This window comes from Mercenaria mercenaria, unplaced genomic scaffold (assembly GCF_021730395.1).
Source record: "Mercenaria mercenaria strain notata unplaced genomic scaffold, MADL_Memer_1 contig_4679, whole genome shotgun sequence".
Classification (NCBI taxonomy): Eukaryota; Metazoa; Mollusca; class Bivalvia; order Venerida; family Veneridae; genus Mercenaria; species Mercenaria mercenaria.
In genome coordinates this window covers 55,027-67,667 of record NW_026462925.1, presented here as the reverse complement: position 1 = coordinate 67,667, position 12,641 = coordinate 55,027, and the positions used below count along the sequence as shown (strand labels likewise).

The 12,641-nt window shown below is 35.5% G+C and overlaps 1 protein-coding gene across 1 annotated transcript; it reads left to right on the top strand.

The window, feature by feature from the left end:
• Positions 1-1,141: 1,141 nt before the first annotated feature.
• LOC128554060 (fibrinogen-like protein A) lies at positions 1,142-9,794 on the top strand. Its single transcript, XM_053535274.1, has 4 exons — positions 1,142-1,360; positions 6,484-6,580; positions 7,676-7,837; positions 9,506-9,794. Exons 1-4 carry the CDS (start codon positions 1,142-1,144, stop codon positions 9,745-9,747), a joined length of 720 nt encoding a protein of 239 aa, XP_053391249.1. The 3' UTR covers positions 9,748-9,794.
• The last annotated feature ends 2,847 nt before the right edge of the window (positions 9,795-12,641 follow it).

Here is a 12,641-nt window from a genome sequence, read left to right as displayed (position 1 = left end):
TGGTCCTCATGAAAAAATGGGGTGATTTTTAAATTCTCATTACTCTGTAAAAACTCGTTCAATGTCATTTTAACCGGTTTCACCAGTCACATTAATAACATCATCAAACGGAACGTGTCTACCTAATTTAATTTAGGATGTGTTATAGAAATTCGAACCTGTGTCCCGAGGCATAGCACTGCAAAAGGTCTTCATTTCGGCACCATGTAGTAAAACAAATCATGCGTAAATTAAAAAAGTTTATCATAGCTTCTGAAAGTACATCAACACTTTACTTTGAGTTGTTAAATTTTCTTGATTCTTTTCCATCCTTTCTGATATTCTAATAATTACACTGACAAGTTCTTCACGTTTTTTCATGTGGTTCATTTGTCTAGATTCATGTGTTCTCTTTTTATTGTTGATCGTCTTTCTTTCTACCCGCCCAGTCAGTAGTATTTTCTTTTTACTAAGGGATAATCTGTGCTTTTTTAAATTATACTTTTTATCATCGTCTGATTCTGAACTAGATTCATCACTAGAGATGAATCGAAATAAGGCACAGGTTTCCGAGACATATTTACTATATAGTGATAAGTTATATATACACAATTTAAGTTCACTCAACATTATGATTTATAATTCGCTACCTCACTACTTTTGAAACCACGAAAATTTATTAAGACCGCCCACCACCTCCAGGGTCTATAAAAGAGACTTAAACCAGCTAGTTTCCTTCAGTTCAGCTGAACTTCAAACATGGAAAAAGCACTATCTACACCCAGGCAGAGCTAGAGTAGAAAAAGGGTATGATTCAGCAAGTATTTACTATCAAACCACCAAAGTATGTTCTGATAAGAAGATAAAAACACACAGAATGAAGTTAATGAAATTTGATTCCAATTACGACAGTTAATGAATGCTATAAATGCACCAGCCAGGACATTAGCGAGTAAAAACTTCCTCAACCGTGAAAGCGATTTAAAACAGGATCTCTACAAAAATGTAATTTCACAGATGTGAAAAAAGGGACATTACGCAAACCAAGGTCCAACTCTTCAGTCAGGAGGCAGTATAAAGAGAGCGAATCACCGGCTACTTCAGTGTAGAAAGTATAGGAAAATTCACTAAAACAGAATACGTTCGAACAGTGATAAAAAAAATGGGTTGTGGATTAGCTATTGGCATGGAGGAAGCGCGTAAGGCACTACTTCCAAGTCCACCAGCAAGGAGATTAAAGGACAATGCCGTAAGCTTTGGCTTGGCTCTACTGTCCCGTCCTCAACCACCACGAGGGGTGGTAACTGTGTCTTATGAAAAACTGCTCCTGAGGTACCACAACCAGAAGTACCGCAACAAAAAGAGTTTACCTTGCAGCCAGGTGACTATCCACCAGGCGCTTATTATAACGGGGTTCACTATTATCAGGGCTTCGACAAGAAGGCACCGCCGCGAAAAGTTGCTTTTCACTGGTACCGATTGCCAGATAGAGCCTGAAGTTGATCAGTCAGGGATCGAACTTCAGACCGCACCTACAAAACGGTAAAAACCCTTCGAACTACATGACAGGGTCAGAAAAAACTCACACGTAAACCCATGACGATAATCAGGGACAGCAGAAGGAAGATGAGTTTTCTTGCGAAAGCGTAGGAAAACTTTCAAAAAATACAGAAACAGTTATAAAAATACTATGAAAAACATGACATTTGTTACATAGGTTTAGGTTGATATTTTAATTAATTCTTTAATGTTTTTCTTTCACAAAATGTTGCATTCTTTTATTCATAAACGTTTGATATTTAGAAAATAAAATGTAAACTACAGAATGTTTGTTGTTATGACAATATTATGATGAAGTTTTTCTACTCTCTTAAAATAGATGGTTGGCCTTAAAAGGGCCTTTATTAAGTCAAAACCCAGAAAGTCTGGATATAAATATTTGAGTTGACGGATCAGTCTTGAACTCAGTCAAGTCCGGGTACAGGTTGATTAATTTAATCTGTACCGCGGACGAGGCCCACTCCACCCACGTCTGGTGATGATGATGAAAAAGGCCTCCGCCTCTGCTCTTCTCTATGTTCTTAATAAAACAGTCAGGGGTCCGATCCTTCTTGAATAGCGCGTACTGAACGAAAGTAACTTTGTAGGCCCATGATTTAAAATGGAAGTAAATGTAGAATAAGCCCTTCATATTTAAAGCAAAAATATCGGAGTGACCCTACTTTCAAACATTTTAAGAAAAAACGGAATTGGGACCTATATATTCAAAGACCAATCGTATCAAAGCTTCTTTTTTATTATTCAGGCCATACAATTATTTATATGAATCAATCTTAGTTATTTAAAAACACATTAAAATCATAAATAATATAAAAAGAAGAGTGACAATATCTGAGAAAATAATTCCTTTCGAAAAACAATATTTGGTGGCCCTGAAAGGGCCGTGGGGTGAATATGCATGCATTAATTGTCTATGACGTAATCCGGAGGGGCCCATAGTGTCTGCCTCTAAAAACATGGCAATAATCTAACGATTTCATTGCCCTGCTGCCCTCAGTTGACAACTGGAATGGTTCCTCGGCGTCATCATTCCAGTCTTCCTGATCGTCGTCAGTAGTACCGCTCTCCTCCACCACAATGGCATGGCTGGCACTGGACCCCCGCCATCTCCACCCCTCAACTCTCCTCCATCTCCATCGCCAACTGCATCTCTATCCCCCATCAATATCTAGCCAAACAAATATCTATCCATTTTTGCCCAGTTGGCATGTATTTCAGGATTTTATGTCTAGTTGGCGTCAAGGAACCCATGATGTGACAAACGTTTGTTGTTTGATAGATATCAAGCAAGGAATGACTGAAAAAGAAGCTGTATTTATACAACAAAACCGGATTGAACCTACATGAAGAAAAAAAGAACCAATAAACCATATTTTTTCATTTGTGTTCTTAACTTTAAACTTTTGGATTAGACTTTTTTCCACTTAAACACATTAAATAAATCTTATTTTTTTATTCATTCACAATCAAAATATAATTTGCCACTTGAAACGGTTTGTAAAACATAGGCAGTCTTAAATGACGCATTCATGCGTAATACACTGTACTGCAGGTACATCGATCAATAGTATTTCTGGGGTGTAGATAGTAAGTAGCGAGGTAGAGAAATAAGGGACACATTTTTAAAATAAATAGTATTAAAAATCAATTTCAACTACACTGAAAACTATCTAAGAAAAGAATACTCACAAGGTTAGGATAAACATAAAAATCTACACTTATGATGGATTTTTCAGTGTGTAATTCTGTTCGCAAGATGAGATGAAGATTCACTGTTTTTCTTTAATTTTATCATTGATAAACATTGATTACATTCTTTGGCATTCATAGTTTGTAATTTTAACATGAATGAATTAAAAATAATATCATTACATTGGAATTTCACATTGAGTTATTGCAATGTATTGAGGTTGAAATTTTTAAGAAACACAGTTCAGGAAATTTTCCACTTTATTTCACCGAAAACTTTGTTTATTTAAAAGCTTTGCGCCGAATTGCCAGAGAGGCCGTTGTCTTCTGCGTGATTGAGGCAGTTTTTCATTGTCTACATTTGAAGTAGGTCAATCCTATTTCGGTGATATAAACAAGATATCATTGACCTACTTAGTTCATTACTTTACCACTCATCTTGGATACTATGATGATACTGGCGGCAGCGCCAAATTCAGTACAATTACCCGCTTCATTTGATTTCCGAGCAAATGACAGGGAAAATGGTATCAAATTTATGGTTCTTACCCAAACTTTTACATCCCGGGGCAAATACCCAGCAGCAAATCCAGACCAAAAAGTCTTTACCATCAACAAGGACCAACAACAACAGCTTTGCCAAGTGGCGCAGCAACATCAGCAGCAGCAGCAGCCGCAGCGCAGCAGCAACAACAATAGCAAACCCCCCAGAGCAAACAAGAACAACCACAACAAACAAAATCAAACAACCAGCAATCACGGGCTGATATTTCGAGATATCTTGAGTTAGTAAAAGAATTACGCCAAGATGAATTCAAATATGGTCAATCTTGAAAATGCATGTCGCAATGGACCAGAAAACACATCGCTAAAATTCAAACCTGAAAAAAGGGTTGTGGCCCGTGCATTCAAATATGAAACAGAGAAAGCAGAATAAGTTCAGCAGAGAAGAAGAAACATTCAGAAAACGAAGCAGAATTTGGTCTTGTTCTCATGAGAAAAGCCATTAAAAAAAAATAAAGAATAAAAGTAAAAAACAATAAAACAACGGTCCTTTTCAGGACCACCACATCTTTAGAAAGAAAGTATTCTCTCAGTATTGTCAAACAACAATATACAGTAGGCCTACTCTTTTTTATTTTAGTTATAATAAAAAAACATTATACACCTTAGTAAGGACATTTATATAACCACACTTATAGAACTTAAACTTTGATTTTATACTATGTTATGCCAATGTGATTCGCTTCATATTTCACATGCCGAAAAAAGGCTCTATAAAACTCATACTGTGATTGGCTCAGAATCCATTGTCTTGCGTTGTAATTGTATGCTAGATTTAGATTTGTGGTCATTTTTCAATGTAGGTCAATCCGTTTTTCCTTAAAGTTTAAGTAGGATCATTCCCATATTTTCCGATATACGCATTCCGAACATATCTTATCATTATCAACTGGCACAGACTCATCGAAAAATGCAGATGTTGAAGAGAGCTAAAGGTTATACATAGTATTGAGACGAGATGTCTACAGATACTATACTGAGGTTTATGCTAAGATAGAGACAGAAGTACAGAGTTCCATCACAGAAAGGGCGGGTACTACTCGATGATAAATACCGCACGGGACAGAGGAAAATGCAGAAGAAAGGGAGGTGGTCAGGCAAAAGCAGAAAGGGACAGGGCAAAGGAAGCAGACACTGCGCACCAAATCAGACTGCCAATCGTAACTATGGCACTGCCCATTCAGCCATTGCAGCAAGTCATTGCAGAAACAGAACGTCAAGGTTGGAAATGCCAGCGCAAACCTACAGACACAACAGTCAAACAGGATACCACCACTAACTAAGTCAATGGTGTTGGGTTTTGAAAAAGAAATATGAAAAAAAACAACACAAAAACAAATAAAAAACAGGAAAACCAACAAAAAGCGTCCTTTTAGACCACCAAATATTCCTTTTTTAGAAAGAATTGATATCTCAAGTATTGGCAAAACAAATACATAAATAAGGAAAGATTGTTAAAATATTATTTTTTACTAAATATAAACATAACATTTCATTTGTTCATGTCAAAATCAATGTTACTGTGAATTATTGTCTACAGGTTCTGCTAGCATGGAGGGTCAGAACATAGATAGGACATTTACGTAAATATGTTCAGGTCCTTCAGGCTCCGTCTTGATGTTAAACGGGGGTAATAGGAAGTTGGTGTCAACACTTGCGTTCACACCACCAAGTTTAGTCAGAATGATATTTATCATGATTTCGAAGCATGACATCCATGTAGGTAAACTAAATCCAACTCTATCTTACTTTTCTTAGTATTGTACTTGACGTAGAGGACATCTTTGCTTGCAGAAAATCGCACAGTGCATTCTATAGCTACCAAAAAATTCTCGTCCTGGCAAATGATCCACATTGTATAAATACGGTCCGGTGTGCCGGATGGAGAAGTCTATATTTAAATCCGTCCTGTTTCTTATAGAGGCTGTGAATAATCTAACCCCCCCAACAAAAGTGTCTCCCGAAAAGCCAAAGATGTACTTTACTCTTATGCGCTTAAAACATCCATACTTTGTTTGATGGACTGGACACTTCCTTAAAGTTCCAGCAGGCGAAGGAATCCATCCATATTCTCAGAAAGGCTGCACTACACTTATTTCATTTATTCTTCGTGAAAAGAATTCACCATATTTCATTACTACTGAAGATATTTCGATGTATGGTTTAGAATTTTATGAAGTTCAGAGATGAGTTGTGCTAGTGAAAACGTTCTTATATACTACTCACTGCTGTAAAAAGGACTATAAAACTACTCACTGCTGAAAAAAATGGACTTTAAGTTTCTAATAGAGGTCCCCATATCGCCCCCCCCCCCCCCCCCGGGAGGTCCCCATATCGCCCCCCCCCCCCCCCCCCCCCCACCCTTACCACTCACAAGGCAAGCAAGTATTTATATTTATATGAAATTCAAGTACACTACAGCGCGCAAATATTAGGTACTGTGTATTCTAAATTTGGTAAAACCGTAGATGTTTTAAAATAAGAAGTTATAAAGGTTCAGTAGAGCATCGGGTAATTTACAGTGTACTGCAGACAATGTGTCGTTTTTTTTTTTCAAAAAAAAATTTTTGTTTAAACTAGCTCATGACTTTATATCAACACAAATATAATTGTATAAGATTTAATACATGATAATAATAATATATATCCATAAGCATATCAAACATTACCGTAATGCTTGTCTATTTACAGGTGTTTCAGTATAGGTTCAATGGTTCTGTTGATTTTGCCCGCAACTTCTCAGACTACGAGAACGGGTTCGGCAGCTTACTTGGCGAATTTTGGCTAGGTAGTACTTATTCCTGTTTAGACTAAGTATAGGTCGAACTCTACAATGTATATTTGAGTTAAACAATAAGACTGTGATCCTAGGTATAGAGAGCATTTTTAGTAAACTTGAAACACAATTATCACGGATTGATTGAGAACAAAATACAAGCAAACATTCAGTACGTAGTGATCTCTTTTTTTTCATGTTTTTCATCGAATTACTGAATATAAGCGTCATATATCTAGTCATTTCACATTGAAAAATAAATTTACCAGTAGACAAGACATTAAAAGGACACGAATTTATAAATACTTTTTAAACCTGAAATATATAACTTCAACTGAAATAAACAAATAGCTGACACTGTAAGTACCATTGAACATCAATATGTTCATTTGAATGACATACAATCAACAGGAGAAATGCAAGTGCAACGAGTATATGACAGCAATCATGTATCTGAACTGGTATCATTTTAATATGAATACCTAGTTTAGAATCAAAATGGTGACCCTATTAACTGAATACCAAATTTTACATAAAGACTAAACTTAACTGCACAACATTAGCACATAACAACTGTGTCATCTGAGGGAAGGGCTTGATAGCTCAGATGGTATGTACGCATTTAATATCTCATCACATACAAACTAGACAATGGGGTCCATAGTTCAAATCCCTCTCTCCTTGTTTTATTCTATCATGATTTTTTGGATTTGCTAAACTACTAGTAATTTGTTATTTACACGAGATGGCTTACAATAAAACAATGCATGTAAATAAGAGGTGTATTGAAATTCAAAAACAGCATCCTCATAGCAGCTTGCTGTCTTGATTATTCCTATTTGATTAAAATATCCTTCCATTATTTCAAATTATTGTACAACATATGCATTCGACTGTTAAATTGACTGGTTTTCAGACGTTTACCGATTTTGTGTTTGTAATTGAAGTAAGACATTTCATAGGCAATCGCAAATAAGCCCTCGCCACTGAATTGGCAATTTGTGTAACGCTCTTTTGTGTAACACATTTAAAATTCGCTACCTAGCTATCTATGTCATTTTGATTGAACAGAGTACAGATGGAGCTTTTTACATTTTGCACTTACAGGACTCAAAACCGTGCAGGAAATAGTTGCACAAGGAAGGACTGAACTGCGTCTAGATCTTACTGCTTCGGGTGGTAAACAGGCGTACGAAGTGTTTGATAACTTTCGTCTAGGAAATGCACCAGATTATACACTTCATATTGACCGTGGCGTAGGCACTGCAGGTAGAAGTACATTTTGTATACTTATTTCATGCTCCCATTCGCAAATGAAGGGTGTATTATTTTACTCATGTCGATCAGTCGATCCGTCCGTTGGTAGACCTGATGTTTCCGATCAGTAACTAAAATACTTTGACCTAGATGCCTCATACTTCAAAGGATGACTGCCAATTACATCAAATGAGTCAAATTTTGGGAATTAGCAGGTCATAGGTTAAGGTTACAGAGACCTCAAGACTCATTTCAATACCTAAAGTACGTTTTTGTTTACCGTCTTCAAATTTCGTAAGAGCATCGCTGAATGATCCTTATTGTTTTGGGTGTCAGTACGTTAAATGTCAATGTCATAGTGAACATATGACGTGAAATGGTCTGTCAGTAGATGACCCTTTATGTTTTAAGGATGGAGCATTAGGTAAAGCGTCAAGGTAACAGAGACCTCTAGCATGAAAATAGTGGCTGATCAATAACTAAAGTATCCTTAGCATACATGTAATTTGTATTCAATGAAAAGGTAAAATACTTTCTTGATATTTGCACAGGGACTGTACATGTAAAGGGCTTTTCCCTCTATAAAGTTACCTCTAATAAAAGGAAGTAGTCCCAAAGCAAACAAGTATCATTTTTTTTCCAAATTCTAAAGTTAAAATTCCCAAATGATTTTTAAATTTTAGGTTTTTAGCTATTTTACGAGTTTTGCTACTTTGTCAACATTCATTATGCAAACAGTAGAACTTAAGAACAGTCATAACAAAATCATATTAATCTTCAAGTGTTTCCTAATTTCGACAATTCACTGAGATATTTTCCCAATTCAACACGTTTTGGTGGTAGGGACCACGCTGCCGTTTGCCACTTGAGGTATATTTGTGTTCGAAGTGGCAAATAAAAATCGCGACTGCTAAAGTGGATTATTTTTAAGTATGTGTTTGTTCTAAATTGTAACTTTTGTAGAATTTTGACTTGTTTGCTAATTTGCCTTCGAATCAGGTAGCAAAATATCGATACCGATACGCAGTCTGCGTTTAATGCAACAATGTGAGGTAAAGCGTAATAAAGGGTAATAAATATCTTGACGCTGGGTAAAGAATAGGCACTTACTTGTTTGTTTTAATTACTATTGACTTAATGATTTTCGGGAAATAAACAAACCGGTGAAACAATGAATTGCAAATGCAAAGGTTGGGGGTCGATGACGGGGAGGGGGTAGGGGGTAGGGGGAGAGAGGAGGAAGGAAAGAAACACCAATAACAAACAAGACAACGTTTGCAACACAAAATACGAGACAGACAATAAAAATACAAGTTGAAAAAATGGACACCGCCTTGGAACGGTCAGTAGCCTATATAATGGACACTGGGGGTTAAAACATGTTTAGAGCATGTCAACCTTGCTCGTACTTACCGTTTTTCAAGAGAAGACAGTGTATATAAAATAATTTCCCGTTCAGAAAGGTTCAAACAGCAGTGACAAAATACCAGATCATATAAAGTAAAACATACAAATAGGGTCACGCTTTATCAGTCATCACACCATCAAATAGGAAAAAAGTGGTGTCCATCACTATATTTTGGTCACTTCTTTTCAACATAAAATGTCTAGACATTGATGAATTTCAAAAAGTTTAAACAACGTACATATTACATTTTATCAAACGATTGTTTTACGCAGGTGACACTGTGGGGAGTGGATTGTCCTATCACAACGGGATGAAGTTTTACACGTACGACCACGACAACACTTATTCCTGTGCTCATAACCACGGTGGTGGATTCTGGTTTAACAACTGTGCTGTCGTTAATCTCAATGGACAGTTTGTCAAATCTGGTGACAAGGGAGTTATATATTATGACTTTAATTCTGTCAAGACTCTTGCGTCCACAAAGATGATGATGAGACGTTTTACTGATTAAACTATTTCTTCACTGGTCTGGATCCATTAATAAAGTACTTAGCAACATTGGCAGGCTTCATTTTTTTCAATTTAAAAGTAGGTTCAGAAGATATTTCTAAAACTGATAACCACTACTGGATGCACATACCATTAAACATGGTTTAAAACCCTGTAAAATATCAATTAAAATAGGAAAAACCGTTAATTAACCCCATTAATTCTTGCATCACTTTATTTAACAGGTCTCACAATATTAATGGGTTACATGTTAAAATACCATTAAAACACCCATTTTTGACCATGAATCATGCCATTAAATATTTAGTTTGGTAGCTAAAAAGTTAACGGCTTTGAAAAAAATAGTGAAATTCTGTATATTTTGAATTTAACAGGATTATTCATGGCCCTTAAATTTGATTTAATGCCAATTAAATGTTCAGGTTCTTTACGATTTCATTTAAGAGTAAACTTAATGGCCCTTAACAGCAATGTAATGTCCATTAAAGACTACATTCTGTAAAATGTGATTCGTATATTTTCTTTTTTTGGTTTTTGGCTTGCACTCCCATTGAATGCTTATAAATCCGGCCCCATATTGTTCTAAAATGGACTGTAATCACAATAAATACATACTACGCACACATCGTCTATAGTATATCATGATGTTAAATTTAGTTGCATTAAAGTTATTTCCCCTTGATGCAGTTACGCCATTTTTTTCAAATGTTTGCCAAATTGGGTTCCTACAACAAATCGGATTTATTTCAATGAAAGTCGGATGAAAACATATTAATTTATTTGATAACATCAACCTACACTATTTTGGTAAGGCTAGATACGTATTGATGCATGCCACTTTTTCTGTTTTTTGTTTTTCCTGTCCAAATAATCAGCATTTGTATAAGAAAGTGAGTGGGGTAAGGAATTTACATTATAAAATGTGTTCAGACTAGTTTAGATTTTCAAATTTTCCAATCCTTGAGTAGAAACTAAGAAGTGAACAGTACACATAATTGTGAAGATTTGCAGTCTGATTTACATTCATTTGGGGCATGGGCAGATCAATCGCTTCTTCGTTTCAATGAATCATAGAGTGTGGTACGCTTAATTGGGGGTGTGGGGGTGGGGGTGGGGGGTGGGGGGGGCTACTTCTGATGCAATCCCTCAAACATTTGCTCTTAGCTGTTTAAGTGCATGCACCTGAGCACAAACTACTGACGTAGAGCTAAATTGTGATTGCCCATTGTGCGCTGACATTGTAATCAACAGTTGCTTTTTGAATACACCTAATGCCTTATGTCTTGTGTCTACCCTCATGGTTACTTGATCTATTAAACTGATACCTGTAAACCCTTCTCAGTACAACACAATGCAATACAATATCCATTTATTTTCTCATTTCATATGAACATATGACAGAATAAGGATACAGTATGACAAATGTTTGTACGAGGCTGTTACATTTGTTTACATCACAAAATAATGAGAGAGAAAAGAAGAAACAAATATTCTTCATTTTACAAAACAGTACATATGTATAGATACTATTACATGTGTAGTAATATGTAGTTTAAACCAATACGGCAATTTCATTACGAAGTTGATTATCTTAAGATGTCTAATTCTGATGGCAAATTTTCATGGCCCTCAGTTTGATATACCATTAAAATATTACGAACCCATTAAAATTGAGTCTGACATATTTAATGAGACCATTGATCAATTTCTTAATAATAACGGCCATTAACAGAGTATTAAAAATCTAATGGCCCCATTAGTTTTTACTAATTATTGTGGAATTAAGAGGTACTTTTTAAATGGCACATTAATTTCATGCCAATTAAAATTTTTCATGGAGTTTTAAGGAGCCTATTAACTTATTTTAATTGTTTATTTTAAGCAGCTTTTCATGGCCATCAAAGTCATTTTAACAAGGTATATTTTACCAGGGTTTTAATATACTTATTTCATGGCTTTTTAATGTATGGCATTAAAACTATGGTCATGAAAACCCCATTAAATAGTAAGAAGTAATGGGTGAATTTTAATGATGACCTGTTAAAACTCTGTTAAAAACGTTTGAAAAAGTGAAGGCAAATTTCATGATCCTTTTAATGGCATGTGCAACCGGTAGTGAACGTTTACATTCATAAATGAAGCACGTTTCAGCTCTCTTTCCAGTTATAATATATAGTACACCATATGCAAATGAAAATATACATATAGACACATGTGAAACAAAACAAAAAGCTGAAATATATGTTATTATGTTGTACACTGTTATAGGCACTAACGATTTTGACCTAAAATGTCATTTTGTTTAAGCATCCTACAGAAACTGTATGGCCTTTTTAAAAGTAATAGAATTGCTACGATCGAAAAAAACATTTAACACTTTGAAGATTTCAGGACATCCTTGCTGTAATTGAAGCCAGGTTATCATAGTGAATTATTTCTTACAACCTGCGAATAGAGCCAATAGAGCTTTAAATAGGTGCTTTGGACATGCCTTGAATTAAAACTAACTTTGGTTTAGAGTCTATAGGATACGGTAATTATAGCGAGCAAAACGAGGCCAGACTATGATCATTTTAATGTTAGGGCAATAAATTCATTTGTACCCACTCTTTATTCATTTTCTAATGGTCGTTCCGTTACTTTATGATATAATTAAAATTTATAAAAATATCTTTTGAAAACGATGGGGGACATATGTTATCAATGAGACGTTTTGTCTGAAACAACTGACATTTCTGTTATCTCAATATATTCGGTCTTCCGCACTTGTAGCCCAGATTGTGTAGTTTTATATCTTTAAAATGTATATAGGACTTGAATGGTTTTGCGAATAAATTATGGCGAATACACCTATCGGAAAAATGTAATACAAACAGATACAACACAGGACGTGAC